We start from the raw sequence: 19,686 nt of genomic DNA, 5'->3' as shown, positions 1-19,686 counted from the left end.
TATTGTGCCTCCGGTTTTAGACTCACACAAATTTGTCTCATGGGCATGCTTGATGTCTCAAAAAGCTAACAAATAAAACTTCAGAAAAGAAATTTAGTCAGTAAGAAATTCCCAGCTGCCGTCAACCAATTGGTCAGTGAGGACGGTGAGTGTAGAGTGTGTGTGGTCAGAAGGGCAGGGTAGTCCCAGGCTAGAGTGTGGGTATCAGGAAGAAGCTTACCTCCACTCAGACTCATTTGTTCATAATGTTCGAGTGTGAGTGTCATCATGTAGCCATCTGGGGAATAAGTACACTACCATCACATGTGCTCCTTACAAGGGCCACTACCATCAACATGTGCTCCTTACAAGGGTCAATACCATTACATGTGCTCCTTACAAGGGCCACTACCATCACATGTGCTCCTTACAAGGGCCACTACCATCACATGTGCTCCTTACAAGGGCCACTACCATCACATGTGCTCTTTACAAGGGCCACTACCATCAACACGTGCTCCTTACAAGGGCCACTACCATCACATGTGCTCCTTACACTGGTCACTACCATCAACATGTGCTCCTTACAAGGGCCACTACCATCACATGTGCTTCTTACAAGGGCCACTACCATCAACATGTGCTCCTTACAAGGGCCACTGCCATCACATGTGTTCCTTACACTGGCCACTACCATCTCATGTGCTCCTTACAAGGGCCACTACCATCACATGTGATCCTTACACTGGCCACTACCATCTCATGTGCTCCTTACAAGGGCCACTACCATCAACATGTGCTCCTTACAAGGGCCACTACCATCACATGTGCTCCTTACAAGGGCCACTACCATCACATGTGCTCCTTACAAGGGCCAATACCATCACATGTGCTCCTTACAAGGGTCACTACCATTACATGTGCTCCTTACAAGGGCCACTACCATCACATGTGCTCCTTACAAGGGCCACTACCATCACATGTGCTCTTTACAAGGGCCACTACCATCAACACGTGCTCCTTACAAGGGCCACTGCCATCACATGTGTTCCTTACACTGGCCACTACCATCTCATGTGCTCCTTACAAGGGCCACTACCATCAACATGTGCTCCTTACAAGGGTCACTACCATCAACATGTGCTCCTTAAAAGGGCCACTACCATCACATGTGCTCCTTACAAGGGCCAATACCATCAACATGTGCTCCTTACTGGGGCCACTACCATCACATAAGCTCCTTACAAGGGCCACTCCCATCATATGTGCTCCTTACAAGGGCCACTACCATCACATAAACTCCTTACAAGGGCCACTACCATCACATGTGCTCCTTACAAGGGCCAATACCATCACATGTGCTCCTTACAAGGGCCACTACCATCACATGTGCTCCTTACATGGGGCACTACCATTACATGTGCTCCTTACAATGGCCACTACCATCACATGTGTTTCTTACAAGGGCCACTACCATCACTAGTGTTTCTTACAAGGGCCACTACCATCACATGTGCTCCTTACAAGGGCCACTACCATCACATGTGCTCCCCCCACACGGGCCACTACCATTACATGTGCTCCTTACAAGGGCCACTACCATCACATGTGCTCCTTACAAGGGCCACTACCATCACATGTGCTCCTTACAAGGGCCACTACCATCACATGTGTTTCTTACAAGGGCTACTACCATAACATGTGCTCCTTACAAGGGCTACTACCATAACATGTGCTCCTTACAAGGGCCACTACCATTACATGTGCTCCTTACAAGGGCTACTACCATCAAACATGGGCTACCTGACCAACAGTTGGTCAGGTACATAATCAGGCTTACTGAGTCAGCAATTTCAGCCACAACACAGCGGGCAGTTATGAAAGTGCAGCCTCACCTAGGCACTGCCACCATTTCACAGATGTAGGGGAGATAACTCAGTTATGCTGTGTACATGGGAACAATGTTTTCCCTTGGCACGATGGAGGAGGGAAAGACATGAGTGGGGGAGGTGCACTTTGGGCACCATCTCTTCTCTTGACAAGATGGGGGATGGGAACACATAGATAGGGACACAACACATTGGTTTGGAAGGAATTGGGTTTTCCCTGAAATATGTGATATGACTAACAGTTAGAAAACAAATTTCTTTGGACTAGCAGATACTTTCACCTTTTTAAGCCTGTAATTGTTATAAAACCACTGGAGAATATTTCTCAATCACCCATTCACTGTTATTTGTCCATAGCCCAACAATCTTTTAACAATATATATATATGTTCCCACCTCAATATTTTTACAAAAGTATACAATATCGGCACTTATCATCACAAGAAGTACTGGAGACACTTCGAAATACATAATAAGATGATGCATATAGATTGTAAGCATTTTCTTTTCTCTGTAACAAGAACAATTCATCTAACAGTGGGGGAGTTGGGAGTTTAACATGGAGGAAAAAGTGATGCAGGTATAAAGACATTTGGACAAATACAATATGCTTTACATCAAGTATCATTTGTGCAAAGCCAGAACAACAGATCCTTAAAGCTGAGCCCCATATTGGCTCTGTGTTTGAATGGGTCCCCTGCAACCAATATGCTGCTGTTTGTCCAGGACCTGGTTGACTACATGTCATTATACACCAACAGAGTGGACTGACTAATTCCAGGCTTCATTCCTGGACAGGTCCACATTCAACTAAAGTCCCCGGTCATATACCTGGCATGTTGCTCAGTGCGCACATTACAGAGACAACAAAATATCAACCACCTCCCCTTGTAAAACTACAACAGACGTAGACTGCAGAGAGATTCGGCTTTAACTACTGGACCAACTGAGCTACTTGCTGTAACACTCGAGTGGGAGTTGGGTTTAAGGCCAAAAACAAAATTATAGTAACGCCCTAATGTGATCGCTTTGTCTAGGAAGACACACTAAAGTGGCTCATGTTTTAGATGTTTCACATTTGTGAAACCCATGAAAATACATGTGGTGATATCCATCCAAGGATCATACTGAGATGGAATGTAGGCTACAAACTCATGACTGGACAGCTAAGGGATGTAACTCTACATAGAGAGCTGGGTGGGTTATGCTAACCACTAAAACATTATCTACGTTACCGGTAACACTGTAGGGATTAGAGTCTCGCTGTCTACATGGCCTGACACTAGGGAGTGAATAGGGTGGCTGGACAGGACAAGTGTGGGCTCAATTGGTCTGGGTTCTATTCTCATTACTGAAAATGAATCTAGACATTCTTCTACAACATACACATGCAACATGTCATCTATTCTACCTCAACAACAAATGTACTTTATAATAACATAAAGATTCATGCAATGAACATATACCATCAGTCATTTCATGTAACTTTAATCTATCTATAGAACTCATTTAAGCAGCTTAAAAACACACAAATAACATACAATTGAGCATGTGTTCACATTATCTAAAACATATCAACACATACAGTTGACAATAAAGCCAGACCTTTATGCCGCAGATCACCAATATATATACCAGTCCAGAGTTGGAAGAGGTGATAAACATGTTATACCATAGTGTTTGAGTTATCAATAGCAAATTCCTTCTTCATCCCGAGGGTGACATAACACAGAGTAAGTTGCAATGGAAAAGAATGTGCGACACACAAAATATCAAGTCACAGTGTCAGGCTCTCTGCTCCGAGCCTTACATGGCTGCAGGATGTGCCCAGACAAATCAATGATCTACACAACAGAAAGGTTGACCTCATAGAGTAACATCCTACTAAAACTGACTACACATACACAAATAGATCACACTGACATACATGACACCATGCATAGTGAACCATGCGGACATTCTGGACACCCCGGATAAATATATATTACCTTTCCCACCTTTTCCCTGTCCTTTCTCTCCCCCGAAGAGGTTCCTGTCTGTGTCGCCTGTGTTGACGGTGACAGTGTTCCGGATCTCCTGTTCCGCCTCCTTCATACGGTCATAGAACACCTTGAAGAACTTCTCGGTGTTCTTGTCTGTCCGTAATCGATTCATGAGTGAGCGCTGCAATACCAGGGTGAGTGAGTGAGTAGGTTTTAACACAGCTCATCAGTATTTCAGTGAGGACAGATGGTTTGAGTGAGTGAGTATGGATTTATGCCTCTTTTAGCAATATTCCAGTAATATCACAGCATGGGACACCAGAAATGGGCTTCACACATTGTACCTGTGTGGAGAATCGAACCAAAGGTCTTCAGCGTGACGAGCCAACGCTTTAACCAATCGGCTACCCCACCGCCCCCAGATGGCTTGAAGGAAAGCTAGCTAGACGTTGAGCCTGAGCATGGGTATGGTGGTGGTGACAGTAATACAGGCACAATATCAGGGTGGACATGTGGCATGAACTCTAAGTAACTGTCGAAGGACTGGAGAAACAACCAGTGGTCTCCTCCTGCACCTGTACTCATACATGATCATGGTATGCATGTACTGGACTAATCTCACCATTCAAGTTGCATCTAAGATGTTCAGAAACTATTAAAATCCATGTTGACAGGCATCCTACATATGACAGCCCACCTGTATGACGGCCTACCTGTATGATGGCCTACCTGCATGATGACCTACCTGGATGATGGCTTACCTGTATGATGGCCTACTTGTATGACAGCCTACCTGTATGATGGGCTACCTGTATGACAGCCTACCTGTATGACAGCCTACATGTATGATGGCCTACTTGTATGACAGCCTACCTGTATGATGGGCTACCTGTATGACAGCCTACATGTATGATGGCCTACTTGTATGACAGCCTACCTGTATGACAGCCTACCTGTATGATGGCCTACCTGTATGATGTCCTACCTGCATGATGACCAACCTGTATGATGGCCTACTTGTATGACAGTCTACCTGTATGATGGCCTACTTGTATGACAGCCTACCTGTATGATGGCCTACCTGTATGACGGCCTACCTGTATGACAGCCTACATGTATGACAGCCTACTTGTATGACAGCCTACCTGTATGATGGCCTACCTGTATGATGGCCTACCTGCATGATGACCTACCTGTATGATGACCAACCTGTATGATGGCCTACTTGTATGACAGTCTACCTGTATGATGGCCTACTTGTATGACAGCCTACCTGTATGATGGCCTACCTGTATGACGGCTTACCTGTATGACAATGTTCCCTCCCTCCAGGAGAGCTATGCCAAGCTCCACTGTCTCCAGGAAGATCCTGTTGCTGGTGTTCCGGATGATGATATCCACAACCAGGTCGGACGCACCTTCACGGTCCAGGTGGCACTGTACACAACAAGGGAGATAAATGATCATACACACTGTGGACCTTCAGGGGATGTAAAAACCCATGTTACCTCTTCACCTCACATGTGGTCGTTCAATGCATGGATGAGCCGGTACACCTACAGAATACCGGATACCTATCAGCCATATTGTTTAGTGTCACGTCAGCATATCCCTAAACCTTACCCTAAACCTAAGTAAACTCGCGTGCTTTCAAAGATGGGGAAGGTATCCGGTATTCTGTAATCTTACCGATGAGCCTGGCATACCACACAGTTTCACCCATATACTTGACGCGGCTGTGCTACACATAGATGACACCTCCAACTGAGGTGAAGTGAAATAACAATGTGGCTAGCATCACAGATTATATAACAACTCCAAATGTGAAAATACACAGAAAAAGTGTGGTGCTTCACTTGTTGGCTGTATAACCCCACACTCAAGCAATATCCCAGCTATATGATGTAATTAAAGCAGTCTTGACCATACAATCCAGTGATAGATATCATGGCAATGATCCACACCAATGGGGTGTTATGACATGCAATCGGTCTAGTTTCCTGGCCTGACTACCCAAGCCTGACATGCTAGTGCACAGAGCCTGGGGTTCAACCTATAGAGATCTCTTCTGTGTAACTTACTTTGGTAGTTGTAATAAATGAGCCTTTTCAGGGGATGGTCACCAATTTGGTGTGGCACACATGAAAGGGCACCATATGCTGGAGTTCTGAACAAACCTTGACTGATATCGTTGCTCAACTAAGGATTATTAGTCACCAGAGGTCGTGCAGTGACATCTCGTTTCAAATAAAGATTGTTACTTACCTGTACGTCGTGTAGCGACATCTCTGCTCTGCTGAGGATGACAGACCCAGGGTTGACGGCTTGTCTTCCACCAATGGAGTTTCCCATGACACTGTCACGGCGGTTCCGTGGGTGTGCCCGACCATAGTACCGGGTCAACAGACTCTGACGAAGGGCCTCACCCTGAATAATAACATCCATATTCTTTGAACAGGATCTTCATGAAGAACGAAGATAATTTTATGGATGTACAACTTCTTTATTCATGGTTACATACAGTCAACTTTCCTTTAATTGTTACACATTATATCTTTCTGAGAAGCATTGTACTGGAGAGCTACTTCATGTCATGGAGAATATTCACCTCAATGCAAAACGAAACGAGGAAAGTTTCCTTATGACGTAGATCTTCTTAAGTTCTAAAGGCCGCTCAAAGGAGTCAGAATATATCGCCTGAGGCGATCAATTCATTGCACAAAAAAGTGTGCACCAGCTGCACATAAAACTGATGATCCTGAACAATAACAAATAGTTAACATCTGTCACACTCACCTGCCTCTACTAAAAGTTTTCATCAATATTTACAAGTAGCAAAAAACTGGAGCAATTTCCCAGTTAGAAACTATAAAATACTACGGCATAAGTGTAAGTGCCAAATAAAATGAAAAGTTTAACATGCTTTTTTTCTTTACTTGTTCTGCAGTTTAGTCAGCCTACAAGCAGCTGTAGCTGGTCAAGTGTGAACCAGTCAGGTGAGTGAGTGAGTGAGTGAGCTGTGGTCAACACTGATGTGAAACTGTTTCAGCTACATCAGTGGGTCAGCTTAGTGGAAGTAGCGCCAGGTCACATGGTGTCAATGATTTCCAGTCTGTGAAACCCACATCATAATCAGCGTAGAATTCGAACTACTGACTGACGGACCCGACAGGTAAGGGAGGTAATTCAGCAGAGCAAGTTAGGCTACTGGGCCTCATCAAGTAGTCAAAAGCAAATTTTTAGCTGTTAATTATGGCAAAGTTTGTTAAACTGAATTAAAAAAATCAATAAAACAAAGCAAGCAAATTCACTTTCCTTAAGTCCTGCCCCTGCTTGAACCCTACTGTCATGATGTAGACAGAGTACAGGAGACAACTTCCTCATTACGTCGCTACTCACAGCAGGGCGTTAATGTTCATCCAGCCTCACTGTTTCTTAGGGGACCAGTTCAAAACTTTAATGTAGGATAAAAAAATAATTCCCAAAGATTCAACTCATATCCCCCAACCTTCAAAACACTTCTGAAAATGTTGTATTCCTTGCAATATTGAAAAAAAAAACACTGTCAAGGAACAATGACTGACTGACTCCTAACGTGTATGGCTGGTCAATGCTACTGTGTTACAGCTTCCATTTCCTGTGGAGGGAGCTTATGGCGACATTTACCTGATCATTCTCTCAACTTCCCATGATAATGATGTTGGGGTAAAATTAGGATCAGTGAAATAGGTTATAGGTTATAGGTTACTGTATGAAACATGGAAAATCGGAAAGTTGATTTTGAGAAATGGAAAACTTGGAGGGCCATTAATGCCACCTCTCACCCCTGAACAGACACAGACAGACACGAAAACACAGACAGACAGACAGAGACACACACGCACACACACACAAACCCACCAAACTTAGGAATGCAGATTTTTAATGGACATGAAACCTTTGAACTGGTCAGTAAAACTATTTCAGTTATATCAGAGGACATCAACTGAATGTAAAACAAATTCTTTTTCGCAGGTCAAAGACATCCCCACTTTGGTGCAACCAGCAGCACGATATGGTTCTTCATATCAACAGTGAATTTTGGTAGGGACAGAATGAGGAAGTTGTTGTTCCTAGACAGACTGATACAGAGCTCCCTGCTCTATACTCCTGATATCCTTACATGAACATAAACCACCACTGTCAACAACTGACAGATTACAACAAGAAGACACATCACAACACTGACTGTTAAATCACATTGAAAGTTGAGTAGAAATAAAGATCACAACATCAACTACCACACTGGTTAAGCAGTTCTCAGATACCACCTGGATCCTTTGCTCGGATTTTTATCTCTTAAACTCTTATTCCATTAGGATATTATGATTAGCCTGAGATCATTTTCTCTGTCAATTTTCAATTTTGTTTTGATGATATATTCAGCAGTATTTTTTTCAAACGAAAAGTGAGTGTGTTAATCTCTAGAGTAGATGTTATTCACACTGCATGCGGTCTGATTGCACCACACACAGTGGATCTGGAGGGAACTAAACCTGATGGCTCTGTCCGCTAGACCAACCTTCTGCTCCATCAACATTTTAACATCAAGTATTTGTAAGCTGTGTGCAGTAAACTGTTTTGGTGAATTGTATGTGGTAAGACTGTGAATCAAGTTATGAGTGAATCAGCTGGTAACTGAATTACCTTAGAAGTAAATCATCCCATGAGGGAAGAGTTTCACGTGATTTGTTTTACAGGTGAAGTGTGCTATGAGTGAATTGTATTACCAGTGAATTGGGTTATAAGTGAACTCGTTTACAAGTGAACTATCATATGAATGAATGGTCTTATGAGTGAGTTGCCTTTCAAATGAATTGTCTTATGATTGAATTGGCTTACAATTGAATTGTCTTATGAATGAATTATCTAATCAGGGAATTGTTTTACAATGGATTGTCTTAATGTTGAATTGGCTTACAATTGAATTATCTTATAATTGAATTGGCTTACAATTGAATTGTCTTAAGAATGAATTATCTAATCAGGGAATTGTTTTACAATGAATTGTCTTATGGTTGAATTGGCTTACAATTGAATTATCTTATGAATGAGACAAAATTGGGACTGAATCAAGCACTGAACTCCATGCAGGTTACAACGAACTACAAATCTGAAACAATCTGAAACAAGGACTACACTCTAGATGAACCAACGGGCCAGAGGATCGCTAGAAAGGAGTCACAACACCCGTCTATTGTGCCACCACAACATGGTCGCCTTCTTACCCTCCGATGGTCGTCCAACTCAGATTTGTTCATTGTCTTCAAGTCCACCTTGTTGCACAAGTACAAATAGCACATGAAAATCTAGCTTCAGGTAGGGTTCATGCTTTCAAACATTGTGAAATAAACTGTTTTGCTGAGTGTCTTTCTGTATCTGTAATACATATTGTTGTTCTAAATAACTAATAATACGCCAAATGCCAAATAATGCTTTGTTTACACTGAAACAAGTTAAAGACCTGTTTCCATTCACAAATGTAATTACAGGAGTAAGAATACATAAGCATGAGGACACTGTGTAAAATCTTAATGTTTTACATCATGTAAGATGAGTTATGTCCATGTACATTCACACTCCCTCATCGGAAACTCTTGACGAAGTGAAAATGTTATGCAACAGTACATCAAGCCAGTACCAGTAGGCATCGCCTCGATATAACAAACTATGTGAATCTAATACATGACCTTATTTGCATATTTATCACATCTTGACTTTAAATTTATCTGATTGGTTTATCCAATAATAACACTACCAGAATCACTTTGTAAACCCATTAAGGAATATTCTTAAAGATTATATTTTAATAATTCCTCTAATCTGTGAATGTACAAGAATCCTCTCCCTTGTACACAGCAGTCTAGATATGTGGAGCCAACATGGCTGACTACTATTCAATATTATGTGGCCATCAAGTCCACTATAACACTATGTTACTGTGAAGTCCTAAACTGTTTACAAAGACAAACATGGCTTACTTTCTGGTGCCTCGTGAACCTGAATATGAGAAACTGACATTAGCCTCTTACTGATGGTTCTACTGACCTTGACCTTCACCCACATATCGGTGGACAATAATGTGTGTGCCAACAAGACAAACAATCATGAAGTGACAGTAATAATAAATTCATTGACAGTGTTCAGTGAGATGTTTGTTGCCCAACGCAATACAAACTAGCCATTGTAGTGAAATTCCATAGCATAAGGATATCAAAATAAGTGTAACATTCTTGTTCTGTGAAATTACAGTTGTGAAAAAATTAACTAAATATTGTGATGTAACACAAAACAGATATGGTGAAGCTAGCTCAGCCATTGCTGTCAATTCTGAAACACCTAATTGCTAGTGAGCTCAAGCAATACTCATTCCCAGAGACAGAGTCCCCAGACACTGTCCTGATATGAGGTGACGTGAATCTGCTGTGGCTGTACTGACCTTGTCTCCGTACTCGATGTCGATGGTCATCATCTCCTTGAGAGTCTGCAGCACCTTGATGCAAAGCTTCTCCTCCTTCTCCTCCAGCAACTTCTCCGTGTGCGTGATCAGCCTGAAACACACCAGCAGGGGGCACTGTCATTCACTGATAGAGTATTTAACACAGGCATCTTCAAGCAGATGCAAGCTGCTGGGATCCTTTTCTGACCTAGAATCACAATGGACAAATTAGCATGAAGGGCTGGAAGAGTAATGCGGTCTTGACACCCCTTTGGCAAGGCAAGCATGCCACACATGGCAACTAATCTACCCTGTTCCACAGGGAGACTAGCATGGGTACTCAAGACCTAGTCCACCCTGGAATCTCCACAGGGAGACAATCACGGGGTACTCAGGACCTATTTTGGCCTGAAATCATCAAAGGGAGACAATCATGAGGTACTAGGGACCTATTCTGTCCTGGAATCCCCACAGGAAGACAATCACGGGTACTCAGGACCTATTTTGGCCTGAAATCATCAAAGGGAGACAATCATGAGGTACTAGGGACCTAGTCCACCCTGGAATCTCCACAGGGAGACAATCACGGGGTACTCAGGACCTATTTTGGCCTGAAATCATCAAAGGGAGACAATCATGAGGTACTAGGGACCTATTCTGTCCTGGAATCCCCACAGGAAGACAATGTGCAGCCTACCTGGAGATGAAGCCCCCACTCTCGCATCTCTTCCTGGCCTCAGTGCCAGGGGGGAAAAGCTGCTCAGGGCGGTGTAGCACGTCAACAAGTACAGATAACTCTGCTTGAACCAAGGGACGTAACTGGTCTTCCAGGGTGGAAACTATCTCCTGAGAAAAGAGAAACACAACTGTTACCATGAAAACCACATTCAAAATGTTCATTTAATATCTATTATGAGTGAAAAGATAATGACTTACTGCATATGTCGTGTGTGTAGAGAAAACAAAAGAATATTTTTAAAAGCTATAGAGTGATGTTACTATCACAGAAATGCTTATGATTCTAGTTTGTTTCTGCACAATATGGACAAAAAGGCTTTGTTCACACATAGACAATGTAGCTTTACCTGAAGGCACTTCACAGTTCAGTACATACACTTATGAAAAATGACGAAACTTCTACCGCAAATCACAAAATTATTGCACCACCAAATTTACATAAGTGTAGAAACCTGCCCCGACATGCAACATGAGTTAAATATTGCTTTGAATTACCAGACAACACAATGATGTCTCTATGCTTTGAATTCATGGTTGTCAACTGTCCTAACTTCTAGATGATCTTGTATGACCAAAATGGCCACACTGACGTGGACCTTGGTCTATCTCATTATTTCTGCTTGTGAAGTGACTTGACCATTTAGTCTAATATGTCAAGATATGAGTGAGTGAGTGAGTTTAGTTCTACTCTGCACTCAGCAATATTCCAGCTATATGACGGCGGTCTGTAAATAATCGAGTCTGGACCAGCTAGTTCAGTGATCCACAGCATGTGCATCAGTCTACCCAACTGGGATACGATGACATGTGTCAACCAAGTCAGCGAGCCTGACCACCAGATCCCAATAGTCGCCTCTTACGACAAGCATGGGTTACTGAAGATCAATTCTTGGATCTTCAAGGTTCAAGATATAAAAGTGTCGCTTTATCAGTGCAAGCAGGAACAGTCACATTTTCAACATCAATGTCATGATCTACAGTGAGTGATGTTAATGAGGTAGAAGCAATCATCCACATCACTTCAAACCAGTATCCTTGATTATTCACAACACGTTCTACTGTCAGCAATCAGTACAAAACAAATGGTCAGTAGTTTTAATGCTGTAATTAGAGAATTCTGTAATTATTCATTAAATGGTCAGTAGACTACAACTGTAAGGAGGGACCTGGCACCATGTTCATGAGGCTCACACCTCAGGGGGAACAGACACTTACACACAAATCTTGGTCTAATGTAGATTCTGCTGTGGGTTGTTTTTTATGTTTTAGGTATATTCCAGCTATTGTGATTGCAAGGAAACTCAAAATGGGCTTCGCATAAAGTGAAACCCTGGCCTTCAGTGTGAAGAGGGCACCTTATCCATGCATTTACATAGCCATGTACATTAAGGTTGGACATGTACCACAATGATGAAACCAACAAACTGAAATACCAAGGAAAAACCTGCACAATGAGGAGATCCTGGCAGGTCCAAGGGACACAACTCTGCACAGCAACAGCTTAGACTTATGGGCGATCAATTCTCCCTAATATAAGTTGACGGCTTTAATAGTTACATTGTTTGAAACTAAGAGTTTTGACTGGTCAGCATTCTTCAGAGCTGAATAATCTATGCATGTATAACCTAAGCAAGGTGAGGCTCAAGTCTTTACTAGCAGTATCTAAAATGAATGTCTGAATCTACATGGAGCCTATAGATCTGGCTTGGAGGAAGATGTGTAGTAAGTGTTTGAATTAAAAGACAAAACAAAACGATAATGAGGCACTAAGTTTCTATCACACAGTTTGCAACCTTTGTAATAAGTAATAAACATTGTAGCGATAACCTCAATTATCTCCCAGCCTATATCAGCATTCTGAAACACAAACAGTGTATAACACATGAATTATCTGTATCGTCAGGGGCTAGATGGTCTATTGTACATGGACAAACAGTGTGTAACACATGAATCATCTGTATTGTCAGGGGCTAGATGGTCTATAGTACATGGACAAACAGTGTGTAACACATGAATTATCTCTATTGTCAGGGGCTAGATGGTCTATAGTACATGGACAAACAGTGTGTAACACATGAATCAGCTGTACTGTCAGGGGCTAGATGGTCTATAGTACATGGACAAACAGTGTATAATACATGTATCAGCTGTACTGTCAGAGGCTAGATGGTCTATAGTACATGGACAAACAGTGTGTAACACATGAATTATCTCTATTGTCAGGGGCTAGATGGTCTATAGTACATGGACAAACAGTGTGTAACACATGAATTATCTGTATTGTCAGGGGCTAGATTGGTTGATAGTATATGGACAAACAGTGTATAATACATGTATCAGCTGTACTGTCAGGGACTAGATGGTCTATAGTACAGTACATGGGCAAACAGTGTATAACACATGTATCAGCTGTACTGTCAGGGACTAGATGGTCTATAGTACATGGACAAACAGTGTGTAACACATGTATCAGCTGTACTGTCAGGGATGGTCTACAGATGGTCTGTACTGTCAGAGGCTAGATGGTCTATAGTACATAACAGACAAACAGTGTGTAACACATGTATCAGCTGTACTGTGTCAGGACTAGATGGTCTATAGTACATGGACAAACAGTGTGTAACACACAGCTGTGCTGTCAGGGACTAGATGGTCTATAGTACATGGACAAACAGTGTGTAACACATGTATCAGGGACTGTCAGGGATAGATGGTCTATAGTACATGGACAAACAGTGTATAACACATGTATCAGCTGTACTGTCAGGGGCTAGATGGTCTATAGTACATGGACAAACAGTGTATAACACATGTATCAGCTGTACTGTCAGGGACTAGATGGTCTATAGTACATGGACAAACAGTGTATAACACATGTATCAGTACTGTCAGGGACTAGATGGTCTATAGTACATGGACAAACAGTGTATAACACATGTATCAGCTGTACTGTCAGGGACTAGATGGTCTATAGTACATGGACAAACAGTGTGTAACACATGTATCAGCTGTACTGTCAGGGGCTAGATGGTCTATAGTACATGGACAAACAGTGTATAACACATGTATCAGCTGGACAAACTGTCAGGTATCAGCTGTACTGTCAGGGACTAGATGGTCTATAGTACATGGACAAACAGTGTATAACACATGTATCAGATGTACTGTCAGGGGCTAGATGGTCTATAGTACATGGACAAACAGTGCTGTAACACATGTATCATGGACAATGTATTGTCAGGGGCTAGATGGTCTATAGTACATGGACAAACAGTGTAACACATGTATCATTGTACTGTCAGGGACTAGATGGTCTATAGTACATGGACAAACAGTGTATAACACATGTATCACATGGACAAATGTCTCTCAGATTGTCAGGGACTAGATGGTCTATAGTCACATGGGACAAACAGTGTATAACACATGTATCAGCTGTACTGTCAGGGACTAGATGGTCTATAGTACATGGACAAACAGTGTATAACACATGTATCAGCTGTACTGTCAGGGACTAGATGGTCTATAGTACATGGACAAACAGTGTATAACACATGTATCAGCTGTACTGTCAGGACTAGATGGTCTATAGTACATAGGCAAACAGTGTATAACACATGTATTATGTAAAATTGTCAGGGACTAGATGGTCTATAGTACATAGACAAACAGTGTATAACACATGTATCAGCTGTATATACTGTCAGGGACTAGATGGTCTATAGTACATGGACAAACAGTGTATAACACATGTATCAGCTCTATTGTCAGGGACTAGATGGTCTATAGTACATGGACAAACAGTGTATAACACATGTATCAGCTGTACTGTCAGGGCCTAGATGGTCTATAGTACATGGACAAACAGTGTATAACACATGTATCAGCTGTACTGTCAGGGCCTAGATGGTCTATAGTACATGGACAAACAGTGTATAACACATGTATCAGCTGTACTGTCAAGGCCTAGATGGTCTATAGTACATGGAGAAACAGTGTATAACACATGTATCAGCTGTACTGTCAGAAGCTAGATCAACGAGGAACATAGATATATAGATATACAGTTTCTTTTCGTCTTTTCGTTAACACTGTTATCAAGCACCAGGAATTCTAGGAAGGTTTCACTACCCACCTGAAGGCCCTCGATTATGTTGCGAGAATCTCGGGACTGGTCGGTGTTGGACTCTCGGCGGCTTGCACGGGCACTGAGCCACTTGTTGCTGTGTTTCATCACAATGTTTGTCTTCTCAAACAGCGAGTTCACTTGACTGTCCAGGTCCACGGGGATCGCGATACTACGACTCTTGGCTGAAATATCAGAGGACAAATTTATTATTAGCAAACATCGATACCACATTACTTTGCAGAAATAACAGAAGGCAGCTTAATTACTGTGTCAAACACTGGGAGGTCACAACAGCGGAACTTTTCTCACTATGAAACACATGACTACATACATACTGCACTACCACTGTCAGTCAGCCAGACTAACTCACCTGTCTCGGAGAGAGTCTTGATGCAGTTTTCAACATGGTATCTCTGACTCCCACTCAGCCATTTGCAGTGTGACACACGGAACGCTCCCTGAAGCAACCGCACAAACACTGCCTGGTTCGTCTGTAACAGTAAACAGCGGCAGAGCCACATTGTATCCCTTTGTGCTAACATGTCAGAAAAAGTAACTGGTGATAGTGATAGGGTTTAGCCCTATACATGGAACATGGAGAATGTAATGAGGTAATTTGGACAGGTGAATATTGGGTAATTCAAACAGCATAATGTTGGTACCTGGACAGAGGTGCTCTGGTCAGAGAACTGGGAGCTGAAGAACATGGTGATGATACTCATGATGGTGATGCATACGCAACATACACTCATTGTATACAACATGGACTGGTTCGGCCTGTAACACCACAGTTCTAGTTCTCCAACCACGGTGTCAGCAGTGTCTTCCTGTCTGTGTGGTGGTGTTGTACACCTGCATACATACACTCATTGTATACAACATGGACCACCACAGTGTTTCCTGTCTGTGGTGGTGTTGTACACCTGCAACATACACTCATTATATACAACATGGACCACCACAGTGGTGTATTTCCTGTCTGTGGTGGTGTTGTACACCTGCAACATATACACTCTGTATACAACATGGACCACCACTGTGGTGGTGGTGTTGTACACCTGCAACATACACTCATTGTATACAACATGGACCACCACAGTGTTGTGATTTCCTGTCTGTGGTGGTGTTGTACACCTGCAACATACACTCATTATATACAACATGGACCACCACGGTGTCTGTGTGTTTCCTGTCTGTGGTGGTGTTGTACACCTGCAACATACACTCATTATATACAACATGGACCACCACATGGACCAACTGTCTGTGGTGGTTCTCTGTCTGTACACCTGCAACATACACTCATTATATACAACATGGACCTGTGGTGTTTCCTGTCTGTGGTGGCGTTGCACACCTGCAACATACACTCATTATATACAACATGGACCAACACGGTGTCCGCGTGTTTCCTGTCTGTGGTGGCGTTGCACACCTGCAATATACACTCATTATATACAACATGGACCAACACAGTGTCCACGTGTTTCCTGTCCGTGGTGGAGTTGCACACCTGCAATATACACTCATTATATACAACATGGACCAACACGGTGTCAAAGTGCTGCATACTTCTTGCAAGCTAATGAGCCGTCCGGGAACAGGAGCACTCGGAGTGTTTGGTCAAGAGACACAGAAACCTTTTCAACTTTGCTAAAACAACGTTATTCAAATCTATTGTCGACATAAGAGAGAGAGTACAAGACGTGAGATGGGATAAGTTTATAAATTTATAGCATTTTAAACTCCATCAGCACAAATGACAAAGAATGGGCTTATCACACTGCACCCTTGTGGTTGAAAAACACCTGGAAAAACACTCTAGTCACACCCCCAAGTCTCCCCAGGCGGCAGGGACACCCACGCTACTGATATGATGGTAGGTCTACTCACAATGCCCATGTCGATGAGGAAGTTCTCGAAGAGTGTCCACATGTGCTTGCTGTTGTACACTTCCTTCATCTCAACTTCTGTGTCAACGTAGCAGTGGTTCAGGAAGTTGATGTACGCTGTCTTCACCTACAACAGTCAGGAGGCCATCACACACTGTGTCAACAGGTATGTAATCAAATTGTACAGTAAGCCAAACCTAAACCCTAACCCTAACTGTAACACTAACCCAAAACTACAAAACAAACATGAGTCCATCACACAGATCGTCAATAGGTCAAAATATATCACCACAGTGTACTCTTACCCTAACACTTCAAGGCTGTCAGCTGTTGGTCAAATCAATGAGCTCTCTGATTACATCACCAATATTTCTTGCACCCTTACCTTATCAACTGTTACAATGTTACTAACACAGGCAACAGATATAGAACGGTTTTTATCTGCAAATTAACTCAATATATTGTTAATGGTCCCAGGATTTTTAACTTCAAGGAGTTTTGCAATGACTTAGCCAAAACATCTCTTGTTCCGAGTACTTCCGTCATTTCAGAATCAGTCAGCTTGTAGTTCATCTTACTCTATGTACATTTAACACGGGGTCCCTCAGGGGAGACAAGACAGAGTTACCTCTGGGATACAGTCGGGCTGTGTGACGACACGGACAATGTCGTCCAGCGGGAGGAGGGAGTGGCACTTGATTTCGGTGTAGACATTCTTGCCCTCAGTGCACAGAGCCAGCAGCTGGACCAGGTTGATGTGATACATCAGCTGACTGTTCTCGTCCGCTCGGTCGAGCTCAGACTGCATCAGGCGGATCAGTTCTTCAAACGAGGCTCGGTCATTGTAGAACAGGAGCACCTCCTCTCCCACATTCACAAGCTGCAACATTGTAGAACAGTGTAGAGAGTGTAGGATGCAAAGAGCGTAGAGAGCATGGTATGTAGACAGTGTAGAGAGTATGTAGAGAACTTGCAGGACACAGAGAGCGTAGGCAGTGTTGAGAAAGTACTTGCTGTAGAGAACTTGGACAGCACAGACAGTGCAGTAGCATGAGCGCAACATGAAATTTCTCACAAAATTCCGCCATTATCAGCATCATGATGGACCCACCTCCGCCATGACCATCTCCTGACAGCGTCGGATGTACTTGTTCTCCGCCTTCACACGATCGTCTGCAGGAACTTGATGTAATGTACGTGCGCCCGTGGGTCTCAATACATCGCACAAAGTGCTGCACCACTCGTTCCTTGATCTCGTTGCACAGGTGGGCGTTGTCAAGGAAGATGCTGCGAGTAGTTTGTGCCTCCAGCAACTATAACAGAGTTATGATTTTGACATTGGCACAAAAGTGGACACGAGTACCAGGCTCTAGTACTGATATCTGTGGATGGAGAGTGTGTCCCTGTGTGTTGTTTGAGATGTGTGTGCTGTGTTTGTGCATATGTGTGTCTGTATCTGTGTTGGGTTTAGGAGATAAACATCATGTGTTGGCCAATTTCCGGGTGTTATTGAGTATTTGAAGCACGGGAATTCATTTGGCGCCAGCCGGAGGTTTCAAATGAAATATTCCTGTGCTTCAAATACACAATAACACTCGGAAATTGGCCAACACATGATGTTTATCGACATTGTAAACACAAAAGTAAACCAAAAGGTCCACACATGTTTTTGTGTCTGCATTCATTAACATCGAGTACGGGTACACCAGTGAAATGACATCGGCTGGCAGTCTCCCATGGTAGCATCTGGAACTGCTCATTTGTGACATCATTTAGACTTTACGTCACAATATGATTTGAATGACGTCATCACAGCTGACGACGTAACAATACAATGGTGTGAGCGATGTTTGAAGAGCTTCAGGGACTGGTACAGCAGGTCCTGGTTGTCATACTGGTGATTGAGGTGTCTCCATTTACAATGTGCGTGTTGTGTGTATGTGAGCATGTGCCTGTATGATGGACTCACCCCTGGAGTGAGGAACAGGTCGAGAGACTGGTACAGCAGGGCCTGGTTGGGCTGGTTGCCCAGACAGAAGGCCTGGAGGAACTCGTGGGCCAGCTTCATGATCTCCTGCATCCGTATGTCCTCCGTCTGTAACACACGGGCGCAAATATACATACAGGCATACACAAAGTGAGGTGAGGTGAAATTGGGTTTAACGTCGCGCTTGAGAATATTTCGCTCATATGACGACGTGCATGCGTGTGTATGTGTATGTGCGGCTGCTTGTAGTAGCCCAGACTTAAGCTGGTTTTATAGTGCTAGCCCACTGAGATACCATGCCGCAGTAAAGCATGAATACCCCATTCAGACACATTATACTGACTCCCCGAGCCGACCAGTCCTTGATGTACCCATTAATGCCGAGCACCAGGCACGGACCAACAAGTACCATATTTTAACGTCTTATGGTATGACGCGGTTGGGGATCGAACCCGCGACCTTCCGCTCTCCGGGCGGACGCTCTAACCACTACACCACGGAGGCGGTCAGGCATACACAAGCATACAGGCACTCATACAAAATCATAGAGGCGCTCATACACAATCAAATATAGGTACTTGCATACAAACATACTTGCATGCACAAGGATACA

The 19,686-nt window shown here is 43.1% G+C and overlaps 1 protein-coding gene across 1 annotated transcript in view; it reads right to left on the bottom strand.

Annotated features, from left to right (window-relative positions):
- Window positions 1-19,686, bottom strand: part of LOC124278749 (inositol 1,4,5-trisphosphate receptor type 1-like) — a 217,190-nt gene that overhangs the window by 53,549 nt on the left and 143,955 nt on the right. The window contains 18 exon segments of the mRNA XM_046714513.1: window positions 221-277; window positions 3,856-4,030; window positions 5,155-5,286; window positions 6,115-6,276; window positions 9,117-9,164; window positions 10,328-10,439; window positions 11,025-11,173; window positions 15,201-15,376; window positions 15,565-15,685; window positions 15,857-15,932; window positions 15,989-16,000; window positions 16,589-16,629; window positions 17,088-17,213; window positions 17,715-17,966; window positions 18,198-18,251; window positions 18,254-18,288; window positions 18,291-18,399; window positions 19,056-19,181. Of these exon segments, the coding sequence (XP_046570469.1) occupies window positions 221-277; window positions 3,856-4,030; window positions 5,155-5,286; window positions 6,115-6,276; window positions 9,117-9,164; window positions 10,328-10,439; window positions 11,025-11,173; window positions 15,201-15,376; window positions 15,565-15,685; window positions 15,857-15,932; window positions 15,989-16,000; window positions 16,589-16,629; window positions 17,088-17,213; window positions 17,715-17,966; window positions 18,198-18,251; window positions 18,254-18,288; window positions 18,291-18,399; window positions 19,056-19,181 (1,963 nt within the window).

Source organism: Haliotis rubra, unplaced genomic scaffold (assembly GCF_003918875.1).
Source record: "Haliotis rubra isolate DU_JTF1 unplaced genomic scaffold, ASM391887v1 Scf241, whole genome shotgun sequence".
Taxonomy (NCBI): domain Eukaryota; kingdom Metazoa; phylum Mollusca; class Gastropoda; order Lepetellida; family Haliotidae; genus Haliotis; species Haliotis rubra.
The sequence above is the reverse complement of the archived record's forward strand: the minus strand, read 5'-3'. Positions and strand labels throughout refer to the sequence as shown.